At 56.2% G+C, this 18,349-nt stretch overlaps 1 protein-coding gene across 5 annotated transcripts in view; it reads right to left on the bottom strand.

Annotated features, from left to right (window-relative positions):
• TSPAN18 (tetraspanin 18) overlaps positions 1-18,349 on the bottom strand; it is a 185,799-nt gene that overhangs the window by 18,043 nt on the left and 149,407 nt on the right. For 3 of the 5 annotated variants that reach the window (XM_043581017.1, XM_043581020.1, XM_043581019.1), the window contains 2 exons: positions 8,316-8,404; positions 794-866 (listed from right to left, as the gene is read on the bottom strand). In XM_043581017.1, coding sequence (XP_043436952.1) covers positions 794-856 — 63 coding nt within the window. In that variant the 5' untranslated portion in view covers positions 857-866; positions 8,316-8,404. The remainder of the gene's footprint in view (positions 1-793; positions 867-8,315; positions 8,405-18,349) is intronic. The other 2 variants (XM_043581018.1, XM_043581022.1) reach the window with 1 other exon arrangement.

Genomic DNA, 18,349 nt, shown 5'->3' with positions numbered 1-18,349 from the left:
CCAGGGTGTGGCTCTGCTCCTGGGAGAAGCCAGAGGCCTGAGCGCAGCCCTGGGGGGCTGCCAGCAGGTGGGCGGGGCTACAAGGTGCTGGGTTGGCCCCCTGAGCACTCCGGGCCTCTCTGTGCCTTAAAGTAGAGAATCCATAGGCTGGATGCTAAGGACGGAGCTAAGCTATGGAGCGCTGGCACATTCCAGGCACTTTCTAAACTAATCGCGCTTAATTTTCACCAAACGCCTGTTGAGGCAGGGAATTAAGATACTGAGGTTCAGAGAGGTGAAGTGTGCTTCTGACCCCACAGCTGGTAAGATGCCGGAGCCAGCTTGGAACCCCAGGCCCAGAGAGGTTTCAAATTACGTCAGGTGGTTACATCAGCCCAGCGCATCCAGCCCAGATGTCCGCCACTGCGCCTCTGGGGGTCAGGGTGGAGCGGGGGCTCTCTGGCCTGCCCTCTGATCACCCCCATCTCCTCCTTCTCCCCGACTCTCCACAGGGGTCGGATCCCAAGGCGGGAGTCAGGGCTGAGGCCCCAAGCCTTTGTCAGAGACCTGAACCATCCCGGGGGTCATGGGCACAACATCCCTCCTGGGCCGGTGGGCTCTTTGCAGTGGGGTGGGCACTACTGGGGGCTTCTCATCCAGGAAGTTCTGGCTGGGCAGGTAGATTTGCTTCCAGCACTGGCCCCTGTGCCTGCCCCCAGGACTCAGTCCCGCGTGACCACTTCAAAGCAGTCGTCTGTTCCTTCCACCCAGCAGAGGCCCAGGGAGATCCCAGGCACGTTCTAGCAATACTTACAAATATGAAGAAATTGAAAACAAACATCAGATACTTCATGCAGCTCAGACAGTCGCCTTCCATGGTGTTCTACCTACAAAACAGCAAGGCCCCTCAGTTTTCCCACTGGGGGAACCCACCCCTGTCCCTTCCCCATGGGGGTTCCCAGTGGTCAGCCCTGCCCTTGCAGCAGGTGGAGGAAGAGGGAGACTGGTAACGACTTCCTCTCTCAGAGGCTGCTGGGGCCAGAGTTAGGAGTGAGACCTTGGAGAAGCCAGCCCGCCTGGGCTTAAGCCTGATGCCACCATTTATTTGCTCTGTGGCCTTGGGCAAATCACTCTCCCTTTCTGAGTCTTGTTCTTTCCAACCTGACAACGGAGATTAAAACCAGAAGCTTCCTCCCAGCAGTATTGTGAGCAGGATACAAATCCAGGCCTCATAAACCTCCTACCACCCCATCCATACACCCTCCAGCCCGAAGGACTGCCCAGGGCTGTTTCATGGTGCCAGTGAGGAGGGGTATCACAGGGGCAAAGGGATGTGGGCACATACCTGGGGGCCCAAGCCCTGTTCCTGGGGCCAAACCCTCCCCACACCCTGACTATTTCCAACCCGAGACCTACAGCATCCCACCTACCTAAGGAGCCTTCCCTAGCCCTACCTAAAGGTATGGCCCTGGTAGCGAGTCTCTGAGTACAATTCTGTTCAGCCAGCATTAATTGTGCATCGACTGTGTGCCAGGCACTGGGGCTTGAAAGCCACAAGATGTAGCCCTTCCACATCCCCGGGGGGAGAAGCATCTGCTGTCATGGGTCAGACCTGTATTCAATATTGCCACACTTTCTTCACGACAGCCCCAGGGAGAGACTCTGATTCCCCCGGGGCAGGGATCAGAGGTCCAAGTGACAGGTGAGCAAACTAGGCTCGCAATGGAAATAGCAGGTCCAACGTCCGTCCCCCAGCTGGTAAGGGGCAGGGCTGGAGCTGAGCCAGTCCAGAGTCCCTCTTCAGGTGACCCCGGCAGGCGGTCATGGTTGTACAACATGACTTGGTGCAAAGGATCCTGGGAGTATGTGTTGGACGCGGACGAATACGGGGAAGATGGTGCTTCGTTACTTTCAACGGTTTCCCATCTTCCCTGCGGAGAGAGCCAGGGTCACTTTTCCTCACCCACAAAGTAAGGTTGACAATTCCTGTCTTAAGTGGTTACTGCGAGGTCTATGATGAATCATATTTTTTTTTTTCAACGTTTATTTAATTTTGGGACAGAGAGAGACAGAGCATGAACGGGGGAGGGGCAGAGAGAGAGGGAGACACAGAATCGGAAACAGGCTCCAGGCTCTGAGCCATCAGCCCAGAGCCCGACGCGGGGCTCGAACTCACGGACCGCAAGATCGTGACCTGGCTGAAGTCGGACGCTTAACCGACTGCGCCACCCAGGCGCCCCTGATGAATCATATTAATAATAGTAATCACCATTGGGGAGCGCCCGCTGTGTGCTAATATGCCCAAGCGTTTCACATATATTATCTCATTTAATTCTTGTAACAACCGATGAGGTGTGCGCACTGGTTAGGGCAAACTTTCACATTACCTGGCGAGGTGTATGTATGTAATTATCAGAGAGATTAAGGGATTTGCCCAAGGCCACGCAGCTTGTAGGAGGCAATGCTAAGATCTAACGCCAGAGCCCGTGCACGGTGCCTGGCGCACGGTGGGCGCCCAGCAAACCTGCCCCCTCGCTGCCCCAGACCACAATCCAACGCCCTCCCCAGCAAGGAAGGCCAACACTCTCACAGTCCAAGGAACAAAGTGGACAGGGCCATGCGGCCCATTCCTCTTGGTGACCACAGGACCATGCCCCAAGCTGCATTTTGCTTTAGGCCAGAGGTTTTTTAAAGTGCATTTGAATCCACGGAGAGCAAAGCACAGGGGGAACCCTCTGCTGGGGAAGGGCATACAGGAAAGGGTGGCGCCTCGCCTCTCTTCTCGTGGTTTCTGCTGACGTGCCAAGTGTTTGATCCCGGCTGAGCAGTGGCCATGGCACCACTCAGGCACCTGGGAGCCCGTGAGGAAGGTGCTGGGTTGGGCGGGCATGGGCCCTGGAGCCCTACGGCTTCCCGGCTGAAATGGCCCACCTCCTGCTGGCTGAACTGCTCGCCCTATTGTGCCAGATAAAAGACAGAACTGAGCAGGGGACACACAGGCAGGGCACTGAGCATCAGAACCAGACGTGCCTTCTTTACTGGGTGGCAGAAACCAACACGTCAGGTCACACAACGGTGAGCCCCAGGCCACTCCAAGAGAAAAATCAGGGAGTGAACCTCCAGGCTCAAAGCCTTTGTCCTTCCAAAGGCGCTCCAAGGGCTTTTCTTAGATGGGGTGAGAGGAAAAGGGAGACACAGGGTGCCTGGGGTCACCTGGCCAGTCTCTACCGCTGCGAATAATGACATTACTGAGCATTTAGTATGTGCAAAGCTCCACCCTAAACACTGGATGTGTATGAACTCACAACAACGTACCAAACAAGTACGGTCATCACCCTAATGATGGGAAACTGAGAGCATAGAGAGGCTAGTGACTTGCCGGAGATTGCAGCTAGTGAGTGGTGAAGCCAAGATTTGAACCCCGGCAGTCCAATTTGGATGGAGTGTGTGTATGCATGTGCGTGGGAGGGGGGATGATTCTTCTTTACTTCACTGAGCTGTGGCCTGAGTTTATGCAGTGTCATCTGCCTCCCAAGCTGGAATCCGGTGACATCATCCACTCTATTCCGTGCATCTTGCAAGTGCCTCCAGCGTCAGTCCTACTCCTGGCCTCATCCTCTCTCAGTCAGATGCTGTCAGTCTTGGCCCCGTCACCCTACCTCCAGCCACTCCCCTTCCAGCCAGTTGCCTCCAGAGGGACCTTTCCACAAGTCACATCTAGCCACACCATGCCCCTGCGAAGCACCTGGCCTCTCCAGGAGACCAGCCACCCCCTAACTACGGTCTGCAAGGTCCTCCAAGGCTCCCAAGGCCACTTTTGGTTCTCCCTTGACTGCCCCGTCGCCAACAATCAAAGGAGTGTCCCCAAAGCTCACTTAGTGCCTCCACGCATGCCGACCTCTTCTGTTGGAACCGCTTTTCCACCTCGTCCCTTCCCGCTTAGTCCCTGTTCATCTCTCAAGGCATCACCTCCTTTAGGAAGCCTTCCCTGATTCTCCCCATCCTGTCCCTGCTTTCGCAGGAGGTCCCATGGTCTCTGCTGACCTCCACCCCTGCCCCCACCATGCTGTGTACCATCATGTCATCAGCCAATGTTCCTGTGAGTTCCCAGAGGCATGGGACAGCAGCCGTGCCCTCCTCCTGGGACACAGCAGGGATTGGTACATGGTTTGGACTGCATGAAAACCCGCCACATAGCAAATGTTGATTAAACAGCACGTGCAGGAAGCTTGGTGCTGGGCTAAGGGCTTTGCGTGCATGGGGTCTCTGTGTCCTCTCTACCCCCGATATTTAGAAAGAGGGGGCGTGAGGACTCACACAGCAGCGGGCTCCCAACTCCTGTACCTCCTTTCTTCTCTCTGCTGTGCCCTCTCCAGAGTGAGGACAGTCCCCATGTGACTTCTTTTGATGCCCCAGTTGCTCGCCTTTCTCTCTAGATCTTCTTGAGGCCAGAAAGCCCAGAAGGCTGCTTAGCCGGCCTGCCTTCTGACCGGTCCATGCCAGTGCCTGCCAGCTGCCGAAGGTCTTGATCATCACCCTTGACTGTGGGTCGTTTTTGTCACTTCCATCATCCCTGCCTCCAGAGCAGTTCTCCAGGATGCCATCTCCAGGCCAACTCACGCCCAGGCCAGCCACGCCCCTCCTCCATCTCCAGCCGTCTAGAAGCAGCATCTAACCCGCATCTAAACATAGTGGCCTCTGGAGTCAAACACACCTGGGCTCCAGTCCTGGCTCTTCATCTTTCTACCTCTGTGTCTCTGGCAAGTGACCTACCCTCCGGGAGCCTCAGTTTCCTCATCTGCAAAAATGGGCATGTAGGACCTGCATCGTGGCATGTCGTGAGAGTTAAGTGAGAAGTCCCGTGAAAGGGCTCCCCACTGCACCTGGCCCGGGGCAGAGTGGACTGCTCTCACCATGACCACCCCAGCTCTGCAGCTGGACGTGACCACCGGGCCGCTGTTACTCCTGACCCCAGGATCCCCAGGACAATGACCTGAACCCTAGGCACTGCGGTCCAACCCCCTCTCCCTTCGGCACTAGGCTGACTCAACTCCGCACGTGTGCTGAGACCCTGTGCTCTTTGAAAAGGGGCAAGGGGACAGAAAATAGTATTTGTTCAGCACTGACTCCTTGCCAGCCACATGCCACGTCCACGCAGTGGCTGCCCTGACTCAACAGCCCCATGATGCGGGGAGCGCAAAGACGAGGGGCTCAGGGAAGTGAAGTGACCTGCCCGACATCCCAGAGCTCATACGCACGCCACTCAGCCCACTCCAGATCCTGTGTTCCGCCTGGTCCAGGGGCAGCTTTCAGATAGGGAGAGGGGCAGAAGGAGCACTGGACTAGGAGTCCAGAGTCCCAGTCTCCTGTTCTGCAAGTCACTTCCTTTCTCTGGCCTCAGCATCTTCCTCTGCGAAACAATGGAACAGGAGTTTGATGACTCATCAGTTCCCTCCGTCAGGCTCGAACTGGATGGGCCTTTGGAGGGCAGAAGGAGCCATCCCACTAAGATGCTGAAAGTCTGCAGGAGGCCAGGTTCCAGCGGCCCCTCCCTGGCCCGCCCAGGCAACGCTGCTCTCCAGGGCGGGATCTGGCCTCGGCTGGCTCTGGCTTTTTAGCAATTAAGGGGCATAATAAATATGGCAGCTCATAAACAGACTACCTGTATTTATTACGTACGACGTTCGGTACAGATCACATCTACTGGGTAGCTTGCGGAGTGCAGGGCTCCCAAACAAATGCAATGAAAGGAGCGTGTCTCCTGGGAAGAGCCTCTGACAACCTCGAAGGTGAGGCAGGTAGGAAAACAGATGACGTGCGCCGGAGAGCAGGCGGAGATACAGAGACCCAGGTCCAGGGCAGGGTACGTGGCTGGAGAGACGGCCTTGGTGCCTGACCAAGGATCAGAAGCCCGGCCCTGCCAGGCTGAGCGGGTGCCCTGGGGCAAGTTCCTAAACTGCATGCATCTAAATTCCCTCGTCTTTAAAATCAGTATAAACACAATGCTTCCCTCACAACGCATGGAAAATGCTGAGTGCAGGATTCGACACATGGGGGCTAACGATAGCAGGGGCTGGTAACAGCTGGAGCAGCTCAAATTCTTAGCGTGTGCCAAGGACCACGCACAGTCTCAAGCCTCGGGAAGCTCCAGGATAGAGGTCATGCCATCTCCATTTATCAGGTGAGCGAGCTGAGGCTCAGACGGGTGCCAGCACTCATCCAAGGTCACAAAGCGCACCAGTGCCCGAGCCGGGACGCGGACCCAGGTCTCTCTTTAATCTGGAGCCACAACTCTCCAACATCATTTCACACCTCCTGCGCCACCTCAGGTCCTACCGCTCAGGGCTATCAGCCTTTGGGGCCATCATCCGCCGCCAGGCTGAAGTCAAAAGGCCACTGCCTGCCAGCTCCACCTGCCACCAGGGGTTTCTGAATGTGGGACACACCTCCTTAGCCAACTGGCCGGACACGAGGGGCGGACCAGGGAGCCTCCAGTCCCCGCCCGGACCTGGCTGTTAGCTCCACTCACCCACAGAGCCTTTTGGAAGTTAAGCGCATCATAGCCCAGTTCCCTAACTTGCCTCAAAGGAGGGTGGGGCACATAGTTTCTGGAAGGGGGTGGCTGAGAAGAATCTTGAGCCTGTGAAGTCCCAGGGCTTAACTGATGTTCAAAAGGCACTTATGAAGGAGACCGGGGGTCCCTCTGCTGAAGGGAAATGATGCACCCTCCCTGGGGCCAGGGCTGACAGGCCCACTGACGTTTCCCCATTCCACGGAGGGGACGGGGACCGGGAGGGCAGAGCATCAGTGTGGGTGGGGGCTGTGGGGTCAGACCGGGCTTGGTCCTTCCGCTTTCCAGCCTCATGGACCTCGGACACGTCGCGTAACTTCTCTGGGCCTTTGCGTACACGTCGGCAAAATGGGGCCAGAAATGCTGACGTCATCAGGAAACTGGGCGGCCTGAAGACTGAATGGTATTCTAGAGAGAGCTCTTTATGCCATGCCTGACCCTCCGTGGCTCTGCCCCTTATCTCCTGCCTGCTGCGCAGCTGCGAGGCGGCTCCTCTCGCCGACCCTCCCAGACGCCAGTACACCGAGTTCTCAGGACACGGGAGGGTCCTGATGCGGAGGGTTCCTGAATGGGGAGAACGGTTCTCAAACTGGGTTCCCCGGGGCTAGCACTCTCTTAAAGCTATTTTCAGGGTTTCCATGAACACCTCAGGAATCACCCCCTCACCCCGGGGCCGGCTCAGGGGTCTGCCCCCAGGGTGAGCATGGGTGGGGAGCCTGCTCCCCTGGATCTCAGGTCACGGTGGCGCCTGTCACGGTGCCCCCTCGCCTGGCCAGCTGAGGGCTCTGGGCTTACAGACAGGCGTGTTATCATTCAGCACGACCCCCAGAGGCAACCGACTGTTTCTTGTGCGACGAAACCAGGTGTGTCAGACCTTTCCGACCAGTCGGAAACTTTTCTCCGACGCTCCCCCTTGTGTCACCACTGCTTTAGAATCTGGGGCTGGGATAATTTATGTCACCGGCATTTCAATAAAGAAGAGCTCGGTCATGAGAAGGGAGGGCGGCACTGAGTGGCCTGATCCCCTCGCTTGGGAGATGAGAAAACAGGCTGAGAAATGGAAAAGGGGTGTGGCCAAGCTATCACACCGGTTAGTGATGGAGGCGAGCCTAGGGCGCTGGCCTTGAAGCCCAGGTCAGGGCCCCGTGGATGCACTGCCTACTCGGTGTTGTCCTTATTTGTTTTGGTAGCACGTACCTTCCCTTGTTAGAAGGCATGCTTCATAAAGGCATGGACTGGGGCGCCTGGGTGGCTCAGTTGTTAAGCGTCTGATTTCGGCTCAGGTCATGATCTCACGGTCTGGGAGTTCGAGCCCCGCGTCGGGCTCTGTGCTGACCGCTCAGAGCCTGGAGCCTGTTTCGGATTCTGTGTCTCCCTCTCTCTCTGCCCCTCCCCAACTTATACTGTCTCTCTCTCTCTCAAAAATAAATAAATGTTAAAATATATATATATAAAGGCTTAGGCTTGTTTTGTTCACTGCCATATTCCTAGTATCCAGAGCTGGGCCTGGCCTGGCGCATAGTGGGGCCTCAATTAGTACGTCGGAAGGAATGAATAGAGGGAAAAAGAAAAGGCAGAGACAGGTACAGATCTGCAAATCAGAGAAGCAGACCAAGACGAGTCAGAAAGAGGGAAAGACGGAGAAAGACAGCGAGAAGTGACACAGGAAGAGACAGACTGAGGAAGAGCTGGAGGGGGGGCGGACGGGGGCCAGTGTCAGGGGGACAGGGCAGAGGTGCCCACAGAGGGAGCATCAGGTACTGACTTGTCACCTGGGCAGGTCTTTCGGCGTCAGCAGGTCAGAGTCTCCGGTCGGAGGGGTTCTGGTGTGTTCTTTTATTGGCCCAGCTCGTCCTAGAAGAGAAAATATTCAATTACTATAGGAAGTCAATAAGCAGCAGCCGCGTTCAAGAAGCTGTTTATGAAAACCTGCCCTAAGGACGCACACAGGGCGAGCGCCTCGCTAATCCGGGCCCATCAGCGCTAATGAAAAGCTCTCGGCATCCGGGCCCACTCCAGCTGGGGAGGCCCGCACGGGGTGCCCGCCCTCTGCCCAGACGGCAGCTCCCGGGTCCCCACAGGAGCTGTATGGGGGACCACATCTTTAAGAGCCTTTCAGTTTCCGGCATGGGCTTCGTCTATGCGGATGTACTGCGTGTGGCTGATGAGCTGATGAGAGGAGGCAGTGGTTGTGGTGGCCCACACGCCTGGATGCCACGCGGATGCCACCTGGGCACCTGCGGTGATGCCTCAGCAGAGACTGCCGGCAGGGCCCTGTTCATCAAACTCCCTCCCCAGAAATCCGAACTCCCGAGAGAGAAATCTGATGCCGGAAAGAGTACCTTAGCCTCACATAAGGATTTGCCAGAAGGCTCCTTTAGGGAGCCACATCCCAGCAGTGGCAACGAGGGTTTGGTTTCAGTAGCCAAATGGGCCCGGATGGAGGCTCGTGTTCTACCACACCTGTGGGCACCTCCCCGGCCGGGTCCTGCCCAAGGAGGATGCAGAAAAACAAGGCCGGGGAAGCTTGGGCCTCGGTGGGCGTTCTCGAGGGGAGGAAGGGGGAGATTCGGGGCGGGGGGGCTCTCAGGCGTCAGTTCAGATTCCATCCCGTTCATATGGGGTGGTGGTTGCAAGAGTCCTCTCCATCCATCCATGCACCTGCTCAGGAGACACGGATTGGCACCTACCACGTGCTGGGTGCCGTGTTAGGAAACGGGGTTGCAGGTAAGCTCACCCTCATCACGGGATGGCGTTAGGGAATGGAGAGGCCGGTAAGCTCGCCCCTGTGTTCGGAGGAGGAGATCAGAGGACACAGAGAAAGGGATGACGATGGGGCTGGGGACCCGCAGGAAGGTGAGCTAACTGCCCATTGGCATAACTCCACTGGGGGCAGTAGGGAGGTTTCACGAGGAAAGGGTGGCGCGGGTGAGCAAGTCTTGAGGAAGTGTGGTGGTGAGGCTGGGCAGACGGAGGAAAGGCAAGAGGAGGGGCCTCCCTCCCGAGAGCCCCCTGGTGCCCCTGTTTGGCCTAAACACACACCCACGCGGCAGGCTCGTCCACTGCCTGCCTCTGTGTCTGCCGCGAAGCTGTGGGCTACACGCTCACATGCATGAGCTCACTGGGTGCTCCCAACACCTGGAAGGAGCCACCAGCATCGCCATTTGCCGAGAGGAAGCCAAGCCCTGGAGAGGAAACGGCTTGTCCAGCATCACACAGCTAGGAAGGGCGGGAGCCCGCATGCAGACCCAGGAGTCAGGATCGGACCCAGGGCTGGGAGAAAGTGCTTTATCCGCCCACGTGTGAGAACACTGAAGCCTCATAGCAGCCGTGCTAAGAGGACTACCGGCCCATTTACAGAAGGAAACTGAGATGTACAGACGTAAGTGGCAAAGCTGAGCATCCTCCCGAGATCCCAGGAGATTCCAGGCAAGATGTCAGAAAAGCCGTGCGGGGGGCCGGGAAGGGGAGGGGCAGAAGCCCAGCCCCATCTGGCCTACACCGTGATGAATCCCCTGAAATCGGCCGTGGGGGTGAGGGAAGGTTCTGTGTACTCTGCCCCCTAGCCGGCAGGACACTACCAGCAGGGTGGACACAAGAGGGCTGGCGGGGGGCAGGGAGAAGCCCCCCAGGGCCAGGCAAGGTCCAAGAAGCTCTGGAACTTTGTGGAGGGATGGGTCACTGGGCAAGATAAAGCCAACGCAGGCTCCTTTCTAGAGCCAGGGTCTCTGCGGTCCTGGGGAGAGGGGCTATAGTGCAGGCCTGGCCCTGGGGCTCAGGGACACGGGGAGGAGTCAATCTTCCCCTCCCCTTGTTTCTCCCCTGCCCCAGACCAGCCCTGGTCCCCCACCATCACCATTCCTGCCCAGCCTCCCAGGCTGGCAGCTGCCCTGAGCTCATCTTCCTCTGGACACTGAGGCTGGGACGAGACACCCGGTTGACACACAAGGCCCACCCAGCGACAAGGAGGAGGCACTGAACTCCGTTTGGCATCTCCTCACCTCTTCTCCACTGGATATCCCCACCCGGCTCCTGGGCTGAAACGGGCTTACCCCTCTTTCGAGTTCCAACCGCTCTGAACAACCTCCCGTCTTTGTCCTTCTTGCTCCCCCAGCCCCTGGCCTGGCTCCTGTTTTCGGACACAGCAACGAGCTGCATTAAGGGGAAGCTGGCAAAGGGCAGCCGAGGCGATGACTTCCACACGCACCCCATCGCTGCCGGGACGGCACCTGCCTTGGCCAGCTCCCTTGAGACCTTCAGAAAGTCACTACCCTCGCTGAGACGCCAGGCTCTCCTCTGAAAACCGCGCTCCTCAAGTTTGAAGCCAAAGGTGGTTGTAAGAATTCATGATATGAAGCGCATGAAATTAATTGATAGGATTTGGAAACCTGCAAAGCGCTCTTCCCACGGGGAGCTGTTATTATCGGCAGCATCACATATTGGAAATAAGAGGATGCCCAAACCACATCCCCCAGTTATCAGTGGGGGTGGGCATGGGGGAGAACCATGGGCACATGGCTCGGTCAGGACGGATATAAACATCTCTCCCCGAAGTGGCCTCAAATTCAAAATAACTGCTACAATTTTGTGATGACCGACCTAACAATAACTAATAGTACTGAGTGTTATCCATGTAGCAGGCTCTGTTCAGCATTTCTCCTGCATTTTCTTGTGTACCTCCATCTAGGGGGAGGCACCACTATGTTTCTTTTTTCTTTCTTTCTTTCTTTCTTTCTTTCTTTCTTTCTTTCTTTCTTTCTTTCTTTCTTTCTTTCTTTCTCTTTCTTTCTTTCTCTTTCTTTCTTTCTTTCTCTTTCTTTTTCTTTCTTTCTCTCTCTTTCCTTCCTCCCTTCCTCCTTTTATTCCTTCCTTCTCTCTTTCTTTGTTTTCTTTCTTTCGTTATTTCTTTCCTCTCCCTCCCTCCCTTTCTTTCTTTCTTTCTTTTCTTCCTTCCTTCCTTCCTCCCTCCTTCTTTCCTTCTCTTTCTTTCTCTTTCTTCCTCTTTCTTTCCTTCCTCCCTCCTTTCTTTCTTCTCTTTCTTTCTTTCTTCTCTTTCTTTCTTTCTTTCTTTCTTTCTTTCTTTCTTTCTTTCAGAGAGAAAGAGGAGGAGGGGCAGAGAGACAGAAGGAGAGAGAGAGTCCCAAGCAGGCTCCACGCTGTCAGCACAGAGGCTCCATCTTGAACAGTGAGATCATGACCTGAGTCAAAACCAAGTGTCGGTTGCTTAACTGACTGAGCCACCCAGGTGCCCTGGTAGGTACCATTATTATCCCATTTTATATATGAGGAAGCTGAGAGTCAGAATATAAATAACCGGCTTGAGTTTCTTCACATGGCTAGTAAGACATGGCCATGATTCAGGTCCAAGGTGGACTCCAAATCAGAGCTCCTGACAAGGTACCAGCCCATGGAGAGAACACCAGGAAGAGGAAGTTCTATGCCTTAAGCTCCAAAATTTCCAATCCAGGGCTGCTCTATCCTGAATCAGGCAACCAGGCAGACTCCCGGGGAGCCAGCTAGCACCCGCCCCTGTGCCAGCTGGAAGCCTCCTGAGGACGACCCAATCCTGCCATCTCTTGGCAGATGGAGGCCCTGAGGCCCAGAGAGGGGCAGAGACGGGTGAGGTCACCCAGCGCCTCGGGGTTCTCCTGTGCAGGCCCTGCCTGGGCCAGACAGCTTTATTAACCTTGCCCCTCCCACCACCCCAGATGGCAGCTCAATTCCATCTGCACAGAGCGGGCGGGCCTGGGAGGGGTTCTCTGATTAAGAACAGCTCAGTTCATAAATCACTCCTCTTACTTTCACTGCCCCCAGCCCCCGGGCATACTTTCTGGAGAGCGAGGAGGAGGCAGGTGGAACTGAAGGAAGCCCCACGGGAGGAAGCACAGGCGGGTCCGGGCTGGTGTACAGCCGAGAAATGTCATCGTGCAAGCACCCCGGCCAGGTGAGGGCTCTGTGGTCCAGGGCGGAGCCTCAGCGTCCCCCGGGAGCCACCACACCTCCAGCAGCCTGGCTTCCAACCAGCAGGGCTCTGCTGAGGGCTCACCTCCCGAGCCTCCCCGGCTCCTCACCCGTAAGACGGGGGTCCTCAGAGCCATGGCGACCATGGGTGGTGTGGGCGGGGGAGGGGACTGCTGGAGCTGAAGCACTTTGGTGGCTGTACAACCAGTCCCTTCCTTCCTGCAGGCCGGGCCCCTGCCAGTGCCAGCCCTGGGCTGGGTCCAAGGCACAGACACCAGTGGCTTTCCTCCCTCCAGGACCCACTCAAATCTAGTGCCAACCAATAACTCCGCCCTCGGAGAGGCGTGTTCACAGCCGCACCAAGTGCTCTGGGCGGGGAGCACAGGGCAGCGGTGATGCGCTGTGTCATTTGTTCACCTACAGCGATCTCACCTGACCCACACACACCCCATCACGAAAAGCCCTGCAAAACAGACAACCCTGCCGTCACTCCCCTTTCACGGACGGGCAAACTGAGGCTCCAAGAGGCCTCAGGAAGGTCCCAGAGCCAGAACCGGCACCACGTCTGCCCGACTCTAAGACCCGTGTTTGTTTTCCTTCATCAGGACGTGGGGCAGAGGCTTGTCAGGATAAAAACGATTCTTGCCATCAGGTTCAAAACCGAGGGGGAGGATTTATTTGCTCGCTGGCTGGGCCTGCTGGGCCTCCTCCCAAGACAGACGGTCTCATAAACAAGCAATTGGCCCGCAATCCTGGCCTGCCTGGTGATGGCACGGACGCGGGGACATGGACACAGCTGAGCGGGGGATAAAATCTAATTAGGCTCCTGGGGGTGGCGCCTCGAAGGTTAACCAGGCCGAGCCTGCCATGGATGCAGAGGGATTCTATATAACAGCCTTCCCTGCCCCCAGACTCACTGAATCTGTAAATGCCGAGGGGACAGAGCGTCTGATCTGCACCGTCTGGGAGGGCCCCGTCTCCAGGGTGTGAGTCGAACCAGCTCTGGTCTGGACTCCTGGTCCCTGCCACAACCCCTTCCTCTGTCCCAGACCTCCCGCGGGGCTGTTTCCATCAGAGACCCTTCACAGACCGAAGTGCCTCAGTAAGCGTTACCTCCAACTCCCTCTTTTCACATTGGATGCTGAAGCCCAGAGCGGGGCAGGGTCTTGCCCAAAGTCACACAGCACAGCTGGAGGAGGCAGGAGCTCCCGATTTTAAGCTCTTCCCCCATGCGGGCAGCCTCCTAAGACTGACATGTTAACTTATGTTGGCTTCGGAAAGGATGGAGCACACACTACCTCCTGAACCCTCCCAACCCCCCGGGAGATGGGCACTCCTGCTCTACAAAAGAGGAAACTGAGGCTTAAAGAGATGAAATCGCTGGCCCAAAGTCACACGGTAGGTTGGAGGAATCATTAGGACAAAGCAAGATTCCTTGTCCTTCTGCGCAGGCTGGCTTCCAGAGGTGTGGCCCTGGGAGCTTTGGGCTGCGGCCGCCCAGAGTGACCCTTGCCACAATGCATGCCTCCCATTCCTTCCATGGGCCCCGGCTGGACTGAAGGTGCTCACCCCAGACCCAGGCCAACGGCCCCATCCTCCTGTTTGCAAAGGCCTCCGGGGACACAGGCTCTGTACCCTCCCACAGGGACTTTCATTTGCCACCATCAAGGTGCTGAAGGCAAGGCAACCAATTTGAACTTGGGCATGAGCAGAGAGAAGTGGCTACTCTGTATCAGGCCCAGGATTTGGCCTCAGGACACCAGAGTCCAAAGGCTGGGAGGGAGTACGGCAGGGCAGAGTGAGGACGCCGGCCTCCCCCCAGAGCTCCCGTGTCCTCAGGTCCCTCTGAGCCCCCGGCAAAGTTTCTCTGACAGCCAGCCACTGGCAGTGATCCAGTGATCCAGTGATCCAGGCAAAGGTAGGCGTGTGAGGAGGAAAGGAGAGGGTAAGACTTTCCGAGCCAACAAGGAGGTTCCCGGTCCCCAGGGGAAACCCTTCCGGGTTGTGGCAGGGATACTCAGGTTCTAGGAGATGGTGTGGCTACCAAGGGGATGAGGAAGAAAGCCAGCCTTCCAGCAGTGAGCAGACAGGAGATTTTAACTCTCTGGAAACCCTCCTGCCTTTGGAGAGAGCCTGGGGCTGGGGTGGGGGTGGGCGCAGCATCTTTTCTGCCTCCCCTGGAGGTCTGAGATGAAACTGAATCCAGGAAAGGATGAGCCCCGGTGTCCCCTTGTCAGGAGCGGGCGCTCTGGGTCCTTCTCCACCCACCCCAGCCCTGAGTCACCTTCCAGGACCAGAGAGACCAGGAGGGGCCTGCAGGTCTGGGGTCCTCCCATTGGGCTCACTTCCTGAGGGGCACCCACAGGACAGTGTTGGGGGAAGAGCCCATCCTTAGGGTTTTCTTTTTCTTTTTTTTAGTTTATTTATTTTGAGAGAGAGAGAGAGAGAGAGAGAGAGAGAGAGAGAGAGAGAATGAGTGAGGGAGGGGCAGAGAGAGAGAGAGAGAGAGAGAATCCCAAGCAGGCTCCGCACCACCAGCAGAGAGCCTAATGTGGGGCTCGAACTCACGAACCTTGAGATCATGACCGGAACTGAAATCAAGAGTCAGACACTTAACCGACTGGGTCACCCAGGCGCCCCACCATCCTGTGCCATCGGGAGAGGGAGGGCTCTACACAAAGGAGGTCACCCCCATCTAATAGCCAAAGACACTAGCATCCAGGGGAAGAGGTCCCCCCAAGGGCACACAGCACACGGTCAGGGCTGCATGACATCATCCAGACCCCCAGCCTGGGTGCTTCCTGCCACACTGGGGGGCAGCCTGGGCATATGCTGGGGGTGGCCTCAAAACCCCACCTGGGGAAAGCCTATGGGAAGGGTGAATGTGGAGATGGCAGGAGCCACACGACACCGCCTCCATGACTGGAAGGGACAGCGATGTGGAGCACTGGATGTGTCCTATAAACGTACGGTTGTTGTTGGACCTTTCCCCCCCGGACATAAGGCCTCAGTGGCCGGAGCTGTGTCTCCCACTTCCCGTGAGTCCCTTCAGGGGACAAGAGGATACTGGATGGAATACTGTCAACATAATAACTGCTCCTGCTTCACATGCACCAGAGACCACGCTGAGCACTGTTCCAACGTCATGTACGATGGGGGAACTCTTCCTGAATTACACCAAGGCTCCGGAAAAGTGAGTGAGCTTCCCACAGTGGCCCGGCTGGCAAGGGGCAGAACCGGCTTCAGACCCCAGAAGGCACAGTGCTAAGTGCTAGGGCATCTTCTGGCTGACTACACAAGGCAGAGCGAGTGGCAAAGAGAAGGAACCGGCAGGCAAGAGTCCTGGGTTCAAGTCCAGAAAACTCTGCACAGCCTGCCCTCTCTCTAACCCTGGTATCCTTCCTCTGTTTCCCCGAGGCCACTGCATCTCTAAGCCAAGTGGGGGGCGTGAGCCCTCATCCCTCCCTTCCCACATTTCATCGCCCCTCAGGGCTGGGAGCTGCAAGAGACCCTTTGAAAGACTTGGAAAATCCATCCCAAAATATGCAGGGCCGTTGCTGGGGCAACCTGGCTTGCCACGCGGCCAGATTTAAATATTTAATGGCTTCTCGGGTATTAAGGGGGCCTGGGAACCGGGCGGGAAAGGGCACAGGTCTGAGCTGGGGTGAAGGGGTGGGGGGACCCTGGCAACTCCTGTCAGAGAAGCCCCCCTACGCCTCCCCCCCTCCCCCCTCCCGTGCAGAGAAGGGCGCTGAGGGCTCCTGGCTCTGTAGCTGTCTTCAGTGTCCGACAGGATAGGGCAGATTGTGGCTGGGACCCACGTAGTGGGTGAGACCCAGAATTCCACTGCTGGGGTGAAGGGGGTAGGTGCCAGAGTGGGGGTTCTCTTTTGCAGGTGGACAAGAGAAACTGACTTTTTTTTGCATACTATGCGGTTGGCACTGTGTAAAGTCCTTGCCTTCTCTCCTTTGAGCCTCACTGTAATCCTAGGGGGCAGCCTGTTATTATTCCCAATACAGCTGAGACAGCTGGGATCAGAGAGACGCAGTGACTTGCCCAAGGCCACACAGCTATTAAGTGGCGGACTTGAACCCAAGGCCGTGGGCTCCAAATCTACCAGAAGCCAGGCCAGAAACAGTAACAGCTCTCATGTATGAAGCCCATTCTGTGGGCCAGGCACTGTGCTAAGGGCTTTACATCTTCTTTTTTTTTAATTATTTTTTTAATGTTTATTTATTTTTGACAGAGAGAGAGAGAGAGAGAGAGAGAAAATGAGTAGGGGAGGGGCAGAGAGAGAGGGAGACAGAATCCGAAGCAGGCTCCAGGCTCTGAGCTGTCAGCACAGAGCCCGACGCGGGTCTCAAACCCACAGACCACGAGATCATGACCTGAACTGAAGCTGGACGCTCAACCGACTGAGCCACGCAGGTGCCCCACGCCTTTACATCTTCTAACTCACTTGCCCCTTCCAACAGGCACTGTTACCCCCCATTTTGCAGATGTGACAACTGAGGCCCCAAGAGGGGAAGTAAGTAAGACACCAGGACCACAGGTAAGCAAACAGAGGAGCCCGGATTCAGGCCTCCACAATCCACTCCGGAGCTGGTACTCTTCATCCAGCTCTCCTTACCCTGCATTTAGAAGGGTGTGTAACAAAAACAACAAATTAGTTCGTTAAGATCAAACTTGAGATCTTTTTACCCTGGTGCTCTGTCCACACCCTCCAAAGCTGGCTAGGATGGCAAGAGGAAATTCTCCCAACAACTTAGTGATAAAGATGAGTCAGCTTGAGGTCTGCCTCCACTGACTTGCTCTACACACAAGACACATGTACACAAACCCACACAGACAGCAAACGCAGACAACAGCCACGCACACATACACTCACGCACAGACACGCGCACACAAATGTATTGACATATACAGACACACACACACATACACACTCACAGATATGGCCACCGGTCACTTTCCTGCCTAATTACATTAGCCATAGTGTCATGAAAAAGACATCCAAAGTCATCTGGCCCACACCTCTGCCCACGTCAAGAATACTGGAAAGGGGTAGGGGCGCCTGGGTGGCGCAGTCGGTTGGGCGTCCGACTTCAGCCAGGTCACGATCTCGCGGTCCGTGAGTTCGAGCCCCGCGTCAGGCTCTGGGCTGATGGCTCGGAGCCTCGAGCCTGTTTCCGATCCTGTGTCTCCCTCTCTCTCTGCCCCTCCCCCGTTCATGCTCTGTCTCTCTCTGTCCCGAAAATAAATAAAAACGTTAAAAAAAATTTTTTTTAAAAAGAATACTGGAAAGGGGCAAACCAATTTGATCTTCCTCTTAAAGTTCTTCAGTAAGGAGGCTAAATAAACCCCGCCATTTCATTCTGATGTCTCCTCAAGTAGGGAAGTTCCTCCTGGCATCTCAGCAAATTCCATCCTGCTTTACATTAACCACAACACAATTCTTTCCATTAATACCCTGCTTTACAGCTCCCTTCTGTTTTCACACTCTTGCTTAATCCCCACAACCACCCAGCCAGGCAGGCAGGGCAGAGATGATTTGAATTTATCAGGAGTAGGGCCCAGAGTCGTCAAGGAGCTTGCCTGAGACGACACAGCTACTGTTTAAGGCGGGCTTCCCACCTACGTGTTGTGCCTTCTATTTGGCTGCCGATTTGACCCTTGTTTCGAGGAGGCCAGGCTGCTATCAATGTCCCGTCAATTTCACTGTGCTCCTCTCTGCATTGAGATAAGCTCAGCCTGTGTTCAGTGAGGGGACTTCCCTGGCCCTGGCTCACCTCCCTGCTGTCTACATGATGCCTGGTATACCATGGAGGGGAGGTCCCT

Source organism: Prionailurus bengalensis, chromosome D1 (assembly GCF_016509475.1).
Source record: "Prionailurus bengalensis isolate Pbe53 chromosome D1, Fcat_Pben_1.1_paternal_pri, whole genome shotgun sequence".
In the NCBI taxonomy this organism is placed as follows: Eukaryota; Metazoa; Chordata; class Mammalia; order Carnivora; family Felidae; genus Prionailurus; species Prionailurus bengalensis.
Note: the sequence above shows the minus strand (reverse complement) of the source record. Positions and strands in the feature narration are given on the sequence as shown.